The 12,779-nt window shown below is 39.5% G+C and overlaps 1 protein-coding gene across 1 annotated transcript in view; it reads left to right on the forward strand.

Moving 5' to 3' along the window:
- Positions 1-12,779, forward strand: part of MPZ (myelin protein zero) — a 150,430-nt gene that overhangs the window by 108,209 nt on the left and 29,442 nt on the right. Inside the window, exons 2-5 of the mRNA XM_044059330.1 lie at positions 259-428; positions 4,445-4,658; positions 7,811-7,943; positions 10,328-10,373. Of these exons, the coding sequence (XP_043915265.1) occupies positions 259-428; positions 4,445-4,658; positions 7,811-7,943; positions 10,328-10,373 (563 nt within the window). The remainder of the gene's footprint in view (positions 1-258; positions 429-4,444; positions 4,659-7,810; positions 7,944-10,327; positions 10,374-12,779) is intronic.

The following is a 12,779-nucleotide window of genomic DNA, read 5'->3' on the forward strand; positions in this document are numbered from 1 at the left end:
CCTTGGCTACATTACATACCCTCACACCTATACTTAATAGTGGTATATCACACAATATTATTGCAGTGGATGGAAGAACTCATCCTCACTTGCATCAAAAAGCCGTGAGTGCAATATATCAATGTCTGTAAAAGACTACATGGTTCCCCTTCTAACTGGAACATATTTCTGCCCGAATGTTTTAGTATGCATTTCTCTATGCCTAATACAAAGAATGAGACTTTTTAAAACTTCCCATTTTTCTTTATTTTTATCTAGCAGTGCTGCCATCAGCTACAGCAATCAAGATATACACAAGGAACAAGGTGTATGGAGTTCGAGGTGAAGATGTGAGGTTGTCTTGTTACTTTTGGTCCTGGGAATGGCTTTCAGATGATGTAACTCTGTCTTGGAGCTTCCGCCCAGAAGGCAGCAGAGAGACCATTTCGGTAGGATGGGAAGATGTTTCTGGTATATTTCCTCATGTACACCCACCCAACTAACACACACACACACACACACACACACACACACACACACACACACACACACACACACACACACACACACACACATACACACACACACACAGACACACACACACTCTGTAGCACTGCCTGAAGGCATTCTTGTCCACAGACATTTTAGTGTTAGTTTGTATTTTGGAACTTGATAATTTTACATCCCAGCAAACTGTAATCGAGTGTGCTTTTGCATGTGTGCACACACACATCAGACATTATGCATGTGTCTGTATGTGGGGGAGGGAACAGGAGGTGTCCAGCATACATGAAGTTCTGCTACATACCTCCTTATAAGTTACAGGCTATGGTGTTCATTAGGTGCAACTAGGTTGTGAGCCCAAGGATGGAAGGCCAAAGATTATCAACTAGTAATAAAAGCAAGATGTGATATGCAAAACTATAAATATACAGAATAGTGCTCACATGTAACTACCGCTCCCTTGGCTGATTCCTACACAATGCAGGTAAGATACTATTAGCATATATGAAGCCCAAGGCATGTCAAAGTTCAGTGCGACTTCTGAATTAGTCTTTTCTCAACTTAGCCATATAAGCACATGCTTGTGCACATGTATTTGCACATGTACCCATGTGCTTCATACTTTCTCTCAGTGGCAACAAAATGTATATTTATTTTAATAATCTGCTTGATGTCCATTTTGATGGTTCAAACGTGTATCTTGTAAACTGTGTGACTTGAGTCTGACAACCTGTTATGTAAACTAATAATACTCATGTCATATAAAGGAGTACAGCATACTCTGCTTTGCTAAGAGACAGCTGCTGTGAGAAGAGTGACCTCATTCTACCCTCAAAAAGCAGAAATACTGGAGTCACAGCATGTTCTGCAGTAAGTTATACTACAAGTCGCAGCAGCAGTGCAGGGCTGCAGCATGGCCTTGAGCAGCTTATATTAAGGAGCAGCAGTGCAGGGCTGCAGCATGGCCTTGAGCAGGTTATATTAAGGAGCAGCAGTGCAGGGCTGCAGCATGGCCTCAAGCAACTTATATTAAGGAGCAGCAGTGCAAGGCTGCAGCATGGCCTTGAGCAGGTTATATTAAGGAGCAGCAGTGCAGGGCTGCAGCATGGCTTTGAGCAGGTTATATTAAGGAGCAGGAGTGCAGGGCTGCAGCATGGCCTCATGCAACTTATATTAAGGAGCAGCAGTGCAAGGCTGCAGCATGGCCTCTAAAAGGTTATATTAAGGAGCAGCAGAGCAGGGCTGCAGCATGGCCTCGAGCAGGTTATATTAAGGAGCAGCAGTGCAGGGCTGCAGCATGGCCTCGAGCAGGTTATATTAAGGAGCAGCAGTACAGGGCTGCAGCATGGCCTCAAGCAACTTATATTAAGGAGCAGCAGTGCAAGGCTGCAGCATGGCCTCGAGCAGGTTATATTAAGTAGCAGCAGTGCAGGGCTGCAGCATGGCCTTGAGCAGGTTATATTAAGGAGCAGCAGTGCAGGGCTGCAGCATGGCCTTGAGCAGGTTATATTAAGGAGCAGCAGTACAGGGCTGCAGCATGGCCTCGAGCAGGTTATATTAAGGAGCAGGAGTGCAGGGCTGCAGCATGGCCCCAAGCAACTTATATTAAGGAGCAGCAGTGCAAGGCTGCAGCATGGCCTTGAGAAGGTTATATTAAGGAGCAGCAGTGCAGGGCTGCAGCATGGCCTCGAGCAGGTTATATTAAGGAGCAGCAGTGCAGGGCTGCAGCATGGCCTCCAGCAGGTTATATTAAGGAGCAGCAGTGCAGGGCTGCAGCATGGCCTCGAGCAGGTTATATTAAGGAGCAGCAGTACAGGGCTGCAGCATCGTCTTGAGCAGGTTATATTAAGGAGCAGGAGTGCAGGGCTGCAGCATGGCCTCAAGCAGGTTATATTAAGGAGCAGCAGTGCAGGGCTGCAGCATGGCCTTGAGCAGGTTATATTAAGGAGCAGCAGTGCAGGGCTGCAGCATGGCCTCGAGCAGGTTATATTAAGGAGCAGGAGTGCAGGGCTGCAGCATGGCCTCAAGCAACTTATATTAAGGAGCAGCAGTGCAAGGCTGCAGCATGGCCTTGAGAAGGTTATATTAAGGAGCAGCAGTGCAGGGCTGCAGCATGGCCTCGAGTAGGTTATATTAAGGAGCAGCAGTGCAGGGCTGCAGCATGGCCTCCAGCAGGTTATATTAAGGAGCAGCAGTGCAGGGCTGCAGCATGGCCTCGAGCAGGTTATATTAAGGAGCAGCAGTACAGGGCTGCAGCATGGTCTTGAGCAGGTTATATTAAGGAGCAGGAGTGCAGGGCTGCAGCATGGCCTTGAGCAGGTTATATTAAGGAGCAGCAGTGCAGGGCTGCAGCATGGCCTTGAGCAGGTTATATTAAGGAGCAGCAGTGCAGGGCTGCAGCATGGCCTCGAGCAGGTTATATTAAGGAGCAGGAGTGCAGGGCTGCAGCATGGCCTCAAGCAACTTATATTAAGGAGCAGCAGTGTAAGGCTGCAGCATGGCCTCGAGCAGGTTATATTAAGGAGCAGCAGTGCAGGGCTGCAGCATGGCCTCGAGCAGGTTATATTAAGGAGCAGCAGTGCAGGGCTGCAGCATGGCCTCGAGCAGGTTATATTAAGGAGCAGGAGTGTAGGGCTGCAGCATGGCCTCGAGCAGGTTATATTAAGGAGCAGCAGTACAGGGGCTCAGAGTCAGACCCAGCACTAGGTGACCTAGGCAGCTGCATAGAGCCCCTGCTGGCTGGGGGACCCGACTTTGCTATAAAATACATTTTACAAAATCTATAAATAAAAAAGAAATAAAACAAAACAAGCAGAGCATTAACACCCTGCAGGAGAACTTCAAGGACTGCAGGCTCAGAAACATCAGTGTTAAAGCAAACAAAGGTATGCGTGTGTGTGTGAGTGTGTGTGTGTGTGTGTGTGTGTGTGTGTGTGTGTGTGTGTGTGTGTGTGTGTGTGTGTGTGTGTGTGTGTGTGTGTGTGTGTGTGTGTGTGTGTGTGTGTGTGTGTGTGTGTGTGTGTGTGTGTGTGTGTGTGTGTGTGTGTGTGTGTGTGTGTGTATAAAATTCCCCACTTACAGACACTGCCTGATTAAGTAACAGATGAGGCATATTTTTTGTTGCACAGAATCATGTCAAGAAGATATGTAAGGGTTATATGCAGCAGGAAGACTGGGGGAAGAGCACAAACTTAAGATTCCAGGGTGCCAACTGCACACCCTGTCTATATGAAAATACTTCTTCATAGTGAGGCTTGTAGATTCGGGGAATGAGTTACTGGAATGGGTGGGGGAATTATATTCTTGGAAACACTTGAAAAGGCATGGATTAAGTGGAGAAAGACTGAATTGAAAGGAATGATGGTAGGAGGTAGATTGTTCAGTTACACAGTTGATAGGCTATTTTTTCCACCAAACAAATGTAATGTAGCCTAGACCATTCTCTTTTTACTTGCTTAATACATCAATTTATGAAAGTAGATCACAAAAAGTGGACCATACATAGTAGTGCCAGCTGGAATCTGGGACATACTAACAGAAATGTGTTGTAATGGTAGGATTGATGCATGGTAAAGGGGTGATGTGTGGATTGTATAAGAATATAAATTTTATATTCAGCTAAAAGAATTGACACATTAAGGCCTGACGCTTTTAACATTATGTGTATATTTTTGCATTTAAACAGTTGCACTCGGTGCTTTAAATTTCAATGTTTAACTCCTAATGTGCTTTGTAAGAGATTATACACTCAGATCTATGCATCTGACATAAATATCTGAATTCCTAAGAGCACCATTATCAGGAAGCATGTACCAGCAAGCTTTAACAATAGTGAAATAACTTACTGTTTCTCTACAACTGGGAATACAATATTTGATCTTTCTCTCTCTCTCTCTCTCTCTCTCTCTCTCTCTCTCTCTCTCTCTGTCTGCCTGATTACATGCTTCTTTTCCATTCCCAGATATTTCACTACAATAATGGTGTGCCCTATATTCCAAATGAGAGAGAGTTCAAGGACCGAGTTGAATGGGTGGGAAACATGGGATGGAGAGATGGATCCATCAAAATTAAGAATTTGGATTTTACAGACAATGGCACTTTCATATGCGAAGCAAAGAACCCACCAGACATAGTTGGAAGCCCTTCCAGTGTACAGCTTGTCGTTTATGAGAAAGGTAAGTAATTTGTCCAATGAAGCAGCAAAATATATGGTTGGGCTTTTTAAAGACTGAATCAGCCTGTGTTTCTACCTACCACTGTAATATAATGACAACAGCTTTGAGTATTATGGTATTTTGATGACACTAGACACAGAAGTTGATTTATTCAAAGTTGAATACCTCTTTTGAAAATTATATAATCCCACCAACACAAAATGTCCATACAGATTTCTCCACCATTCAAGTAAAAGTCCAGGTCTAAAGCCAACTTTTGATCCAACCAAGATGAATTTGTTATGTGCTCTAAATATACCTTACCCAGAGCATTCTACTCCAGTGGCCCATGATTACACAGCTTCTCTAAAGCCTCCCATTCTAGGTCGTTTGGGACATCCTTCCTTCCTTCCTTCGTGGGAATCATTCTCTCAGAGGATGGCTGAAAGCTAATACTAAGGAAGTTTTTTTTTTTTTAGATATAGGGTTGTATGCGACACAATAGCCTTTCTGAGGAGGTTGTGTAATGAAAAACACTTCAAGACCATATTGGCAGGGCAGACATGAAACAGGAAACAGAGTTTTTTTCTGTTTGGGTCCCATGTACCATCACTGGTGTAAAAGACTTGGCTCCTTGCAGTGCCTATCATGTGTCCATTCATTTCTCCTTTTGGTGAGGGGTGAGGGCTGGGTCATAGGGAGCAGACTGTCTTTCAACTGATAGTGCAAGGATTTCTTTGCATATCCTAGATCACCCTCACATCAAAACATGCAGTTGCTCATGTGGAAAATATGTATATACTGTCATATATGCGTATCCAACCTGGACACTGAATTATGAGCACATACAGCGCACCATTCAGTGCCAGGTGTATGCTCTCCACCAGGAAAGAGGTAGGTAGTGGCTAGTTCCTTCATACATCCCCCAAAGATGGTAGAACTGGCCAAATATGATTTGCTTCTCTACCTCCAGCTGACCCACTGGCACCTGAAATGTTAATACAACATTGGCAATTAATGTGTAGGTTGATACCTTGCACATGTAACGAAAGGTTATTAACATGTAGAGCAGTATGTAGGTAGAAAGTACAATGCTCATTCACTAGGATTTGTAGCTTGGCCATTAGGCAGGAAACTAAATGGGCCAATCAACCCTATTCTGGTTACAAATATTGTGTTTTCATTGTTTCTGTGTTTAAGCTAGAACTAAGCACAGGTACTGCATTTATTTATTTTATTTGCTTATTTATTTATTTATGTGTGGTGACTAGGTAACTGTGCTGATCACACACAGCCATTTTCAGACATAACACAGGCATAACAACTGACAAGACAAAGTGATTAAAACAAATTTTAAAAACTTTACATTTTGGCATAAACTATATATATATATATATATATATATATATATACACACACACACACACACACACACACACACACACACACACACACACACACACACACACACACACACACATACACACACACACACACACACACACACACACACACGTATATATATATATATATATATATATATATATACTATTAATACACAGGGAAAGATATACTAATATTATATTATATTATATTATATTATATTGTATTGTATTGTATTGTAGACCCCTAACCAGGAAAAGCTGAGAGAAAGAGAGAGATTGTATTATATTATATCATATTATATCATTATATTCAGCTGTTGCAGTACTTCAGTGGACAGAAGATCTATCCTTCAAAAACCCAACTTAAGCTATCCTCAGCAGGTGTACCATGGTTCATAATCATTGTATTTTTGCAGGAAGGCAGATCCGCCAGAACATCTAGCAGTAGTTTGTAACAAAAGTCACCTGTAAGCTTGTAGAAAGGAGGTGCAAGCAGATCTGTCCCCTAGTAACCCCCTCGTGTCACCACCTGCAACACTGCCTACTACTGTGTATTTCAAATGAGGAGATAATGAGTGATACATTGGTATCTGTCACTTATGTCAGTTGGATATAAGCACTTTACTCAAAGAAAAGAAATGACACTCATTACTTTTCCCCTAATGCTTTTGTCAGAGGTTTGTTTCTATGATATTTATACATTTTTAAGTGAACTTAACTACATTTAGGAATGATCCACCTGTGAGAGTTCCAGAATGCTCTGCAAAAAGTAATAATGGGTTAAAAAGACACTTTTGGCATGTGTTTTGATAGTGTATATGCACAACGCGATGACATTTATTTATTTCGTTCATTTACAGGGGTAGTACACTGATCACAGTAGACCATTTGTAAATGCAGCCTGAGTGAAGAAAGTCACAAAAGAATAAAACAGAACTAATTCACAAACATGGTGTAATCGCAGAAGGCAGAGAATCCCACAGAGAATTGAAACAATACGTAAATATTCCAAATAAATAAAGCAGAAGACTGTATAGCCAAAGCCAAGAAATAAATAAATAAATGGTCCAGGCAGCATCAAGAAAAAGCTAAATAAATAATTTAATGTAAAGTTCACACAAGCGCTTTCACCCTGACTCAGTGCAGGGCTTTTTCAAGTGGAATACATAGACATAATACCCTCCATTTAAATAACCTATATATGGTAAATGATTGTATTTGTTGATTAGAATACATTTAATGGGAGGCATTTGATAAGCTGTGGATGAATTTAGTACACAACATTGATTAATGCTGTTTGCTATGCAATTTCAATGTAAAGGGGTATATTTTACTTTAAGATCTTTTGGCGCCTTTTTTACCATATAGGGTATTTAAATGGAGGGTATTATGTCTCTGTATTCCACTTGAAAAAGCCCTGCACTGAGTCAGGGTGAAAGCGCTTGTGTGAACTTTACATTAAATTATTTATTTAGCATTTTCCTGCTGCTGCCTGGACAGTTTATTTATTTAATACGTAAATATTATTAACTACTTGTAAACAAAGCTTTCTACTTATTATGTATCTGTGAATCGAGGTAGTGGTATGTATGCACTTCTCTCCTAAAGGCTATTCAAGTGGCCCAATGTTATGAAGCCTTGGAAGAATGTATTATTGTGGAATTTTCTGGGTACAGTTTTTATACTGAATTGAAGATCATCTGTGTTTAAATAGTAAGTTGTATTATCTTGATTTTGCATTAACTATTATTCGTTTAACTATTTCCCCCCACTCTGTCTTTCTACAAGGTCCTGTTCAAGCTGGTGTGGTGACTGGTGCAATCGTTGGTGCTGTACTGGGACTGGCCCTGCTGATTGTTGTCCTGATCTATTTGATTAAGTGCCTTATGGGCAGACGGAGAGTGCCAGTAAAGGACATAAGGTATAGTTGTTAACTGTTACAGTAGTGGATTAAATATAATATGGATAGAGTACAGAACATTACAGTGATGCGTGGATGAAAGAAACAGCATAATATAAAGGATTATGACAACAGCAAAAAATGTTGGAGCACAAAGTGTTTTTACAGAATAGAAAATATAGCATATTTAGTACTGCCACATAAAAGAGAGTGAAGATATTTCTGAGGAAATCAAATAATTTATAACTGTGAACATAAATATAATAATAGGATATTTGAATCATAATCTTAGAAAGACAGTAGGCAAAATTACACAAGATACAGCAAAAGACCAGGACTTGATGAAATGTGGAAATTTAAAGCTGGGTGAGGAAAGAAATGTTTATTTAGAACAGAGCATCAATAAAAACAGGAACTGATTGTGCAATGTTTTCAGAAAGTTGGGAAAAAGTACAGGATGGTTATAAATTATCAGATCATCTGGCTATATTGCCATTTTTTTTGGTAAAAATAAATAAATGTTGATTACAGAAAAGGTTTTAAAAATAATGAATTTGTCTATGTATAATGAAAATATGGCTAAGAAAACATTACATTATGGAGTGATCACATGACTATAAAACCTTTTTCTAAATCGTGGAAGGACTGGTGGCTGTGTTATAAAAAAACTATAAAAAGGTATATACGGAAGTGGAAGGAAACTGTTAAATGGTAACAAGAAAAACACCAGAAATTGATAAAGAATTTGATGAAAATATAGAAAAACAGGATACAAATTATTTAAAAAAAGGAAAGAGATATATGAAGAAAATAGAGAATTGTTAAAAGGTTCTTGGTTAGACAGAAATATTTCATAAGGGGAGAAAGAGGAGGTGTCTTCTAGTGAAAAAAAGTATGAGAAACGACATAATGATGAAGCAAGTGATGAAAAAGGAGAAGCTGTGGTCATAAGAGGATATTAGTAAACCGAGAAGTATGGTTTAGATGGAGCGGATTACATGTTTTTTTAAATATAACTTTATTTGTAACATCACTTTTAAACATAAGCATTTTGATCTCCTTAAAATTTAAAATAATGGGGAAAATCATGACCAGCATCATCAGTTTTTGTAATCTAGTCCACACAGTGTTAATTAACAAGTTACTTTTACACTGCTCGTGCAGTACTTCAATTCGCTGGCCCACAATCCATTTTTATTTCCTTGCAGGAATATTTATCATATAATATACAGACTTGATTTGTTCAGATTGCACATTTTTGCAGCATTTTTGCCTTATGTTTCTGTCCACTGATGAATGTTCCAGATCACTTATGATGTTCATTATTTCTAGCACTTCTTCTTTTGTGGAGGTGATGCTCTGTTTCCATGTTGATTTCTTGGCTGCTAACATCAACAGGTTGAAAAAGACATGTCTTGCTTATCTCAAAGTCATTTGGTACCCTGTCCTAGTAGATATGTTGACCTTATGAGCACTAGATGGTGAGGCCGACATTTATTGCACAGCAGATGTAACTCTTCTTTAAATTTGGAAACTGCCTCACATTCCCAAAATATGTATAACCAGTTGCCTCAGCCCTCCTTTTTACATTTCTGACATCTGGGTGAGACTGTTAGAAATATTCTTGCCAAGCTTAAAGAAGGGTAGAAATATTTAAATAAGCATTACTCCCCCCCCAAAAAAAAAATCCTAGATCTAGTAGCATATGTAGGCAGCAGAATTAGTTCAGCCTGTTGCTCTTCCATAACTTAATGTCCACATTTTCTACCTAACTCAGCCTGTACTTACTGGTATCACCCACTCTTGTTCCCATCAGGAATTTTTCCCATAACATACTATGTCTTTATTGTGAATCATTAATTTCAGTTCTCATTCCCACTACTTTCCCTACTTTTCACACATTCTTTTCTGCTTTTCCGTACATTTGCTTATAATTTTACTATTTCTTTATTCCATTTTTCGTCCTGTTCTCCCTAATTCATACTCACTTTAAATCTACCCATTCATCCTAAAAGCAGTAATGTTTTCACAGCTTGCTTTGTTCAAAATGTGTATATAATTTTGTGCATAACTTTATAATATACTTGTAAAATGACAATTGTGTCTGTATTAATCATCCAACTGTAAACTACAATGGCTTTTCGAGCCTGGGGAGCTTTTTTTCCCTTGGGTCTCTGCTGCAAAGGGAATATCCTGGTTAACAAACAGAAGTAAATAAAATCTTTGTTCTATTTGTATAGAATCCTGTAGACCATGACAGAGAATGGAACATTCTCACATTTATGAATCCGTGACTGTTATACATTACCTAGTTTAGGACAGCTGTGAGTGATTTCATTGTTACTGAAGGAGTGAGATGTACATCAGAGAATTTAATCAATGTAACTTTTTTCTTTGTGTTTTAGCATTGTTGAGAAAGGCAAATCTGGCAAAGCTGCAAGTGGACGACAGGTATGTGATTTATAACTCCTTTTACAATACTCCTTTTACAATACTCCCACACATAAACACATACCCAGTAATAGTTCACTTGAGACATAACTTATGTAACATGTTATTATACAGCAAAGAAGGGTCAGATATCAGGTAGTTTGTGTCACGTTGCATTTGTTTGGTTGCAGAGTGAAACAAATAACCTATCACATCGACCCTTTAACTCATTAAAAATTCTACATCTCCTCCATCCTTCCCTTCCCTTTAACTCTTTTTCTACTTGTCCCTTGTATTTTAAATGTATCCACAAAGTTCCTGTCCATCTTCATTTCTGGTCATCCATTCCTTAAATCCAAAGCCCTTCATGTGAATATGTTCTTTCTTAGATCCAGGGACTACACTGCCCTTATAATCTGCTGGTTTTGTACTTTCTTTAGCCAACCCTTCTTTTCAAGGTGACCATATATAATCTTTTCCAGTCTTTCCTGGTTTCAGGTTAGAAAAGCTTCAACCTTCAAGTTCCTGATCATCTTTCCTCCAACATCCCATAAATTCCTTTTTGAAGGATTTCTTCTGGACTACTTCCAGCAGTCTAACATTCTCCTTGTATGACCTCCCAAACATCACACAATACTCAAGGTGTGGTCTGACTAGAACCCTTTAAAGCAAGAGCATTCCTCCCTGGTTCTGGAGTTTATTCTGTCTGTGGATACACCTTAGCATTCTTTCTCTGCTGCAATAACCCTCTCCAGCTAGTAGTAGTGAGAGCTGCACTGCTAACCATCCAACAATATGCAAGGCGTGACTGGCGTTAAGAGTGTATGGTAAATGTACACTGCTGCTTCAGGTAATAGCTAACACCTGCCACACCCATATAAGCTCTATACAGCGGCAGATAAGAGTTATAGTCACTGGATCTACCGCCAACAACACACTCATACACACACACACATACACACACACAGACGCACACACACGCATACACACACACGCACACACACGCACACACACATGCACACACACACACACACACACACACACACACACACACACACACACACACACACACACACACACACACACACACAGAATTTTCCAACTGAAGGTTAATGATGTCTCTGCAGTACCAAAACCCCTTTCCAGGTCTTTACAGTAATGCTTACATCAGCTAGACCACTCTAGAACATGAAGACTACAGTGAATGTTTACACTTAAAATAAGGGAACTGTTAAATATTTATGTGGTAGCAATAGCTTGAGGAGTAATTCTTCAAAAGGCATGAACCAACAGTTAATGTTACCAGTTCAAAACACGCTTTTTTAAGGTAATAAACTATCAGGCACTACCATTTAAAACTGGATAATGAAATCACTCACTTAAAATAAATAAAATTAAGCACTGCATGCTGTAAAATCAAATGTATTAGCTCCTATAAACTTGCATGAGTATCACAGTGACACAGTAAGAAGCATTGTTGTCTTACAGAAAAAGGTTTTCTGGTTTAGTCCTTGTCCAGGATGTCTTCTATATGAAATCTGCATGTCTTTTTGTTTGTGTTAATATTGGTTTTCTCCAGGTACTCCTGTTTGCTTCCACATCCCACAGGAAGCAGATTAGCAACTCCAAATTGTCCCTAGATGTGTGTGCAATATGTATATGCATGTGTGTGTGTGTGTGTGTGTGTGTGTGTGTGTGTGTGGTGCTACAGAAAAAAGACTTGACAATCTACTTGTATTCTCTGCTTGTTTAGTAAACTCCACAGATGTCAGTGGCTGTTCCTGTGGTCAATGCTGCAGTAAGATGCGACTCAACAGCACTGGAAAATCAGGCTAACAGCCTATTTGGCTCTATCTCCACTGACTTAGAAGTCTACAAATATAGTTGCATAGTCAAACAAGCCAGTTGATTCAATTTGACTTCTAGCAGTTTCTTTCTTTTTACTTAGCCCAACACAGTTATTCTTGTTTGAATTAAAAGTGGATGGTATATTTCTTGTTTTCAGAGTCATTTAATTCTGGGGGAGGGAAGTTCAAATAAAGTGATGTATCCTTGGCCTGAAGGAGCATTCCAAGAAGCACTGCAAATGTATGCACATTTGAGAAATAGACTTATTTAATAATTGTTTTACACTGAAATCAGTGTAACAATCAGTAAAATTATTTTGTTTCATTGCATACATTTTGCATCTTGTAAGATTTACAATAGCCACAGTTTTTTTTTCTCATGAATGGAATAATTAAACATATACATTTAAACTCAGCTTAAAGTTTCAAGTACAAAGACATGAGAGTGCAGCGTCTGCATTTCATTTCCACCTTATCTTGGAGTTCACTGACATGCAGTGCCTTTTCTGATTCTGTTTTCACATAACATAATGGGTTTATGTGAAAATAACATCTTTTAAATGCTAGTGCCATTTTTTGT

Source organism: Protopterus annectens, chromosome 17.part0 (genome assembly GCF_019279795.1).
Source record: "Protopterus annectens isolate FY-2018-M chromosome 17.part0, PAN1.0, whole genome shotgun sequence".
NCBI classification, from domain to species: Eukaryota; Metazoa; Chordata; order Ceratodontiformes; family Protopteridae; genus Protopterus; species Protopterus annectens.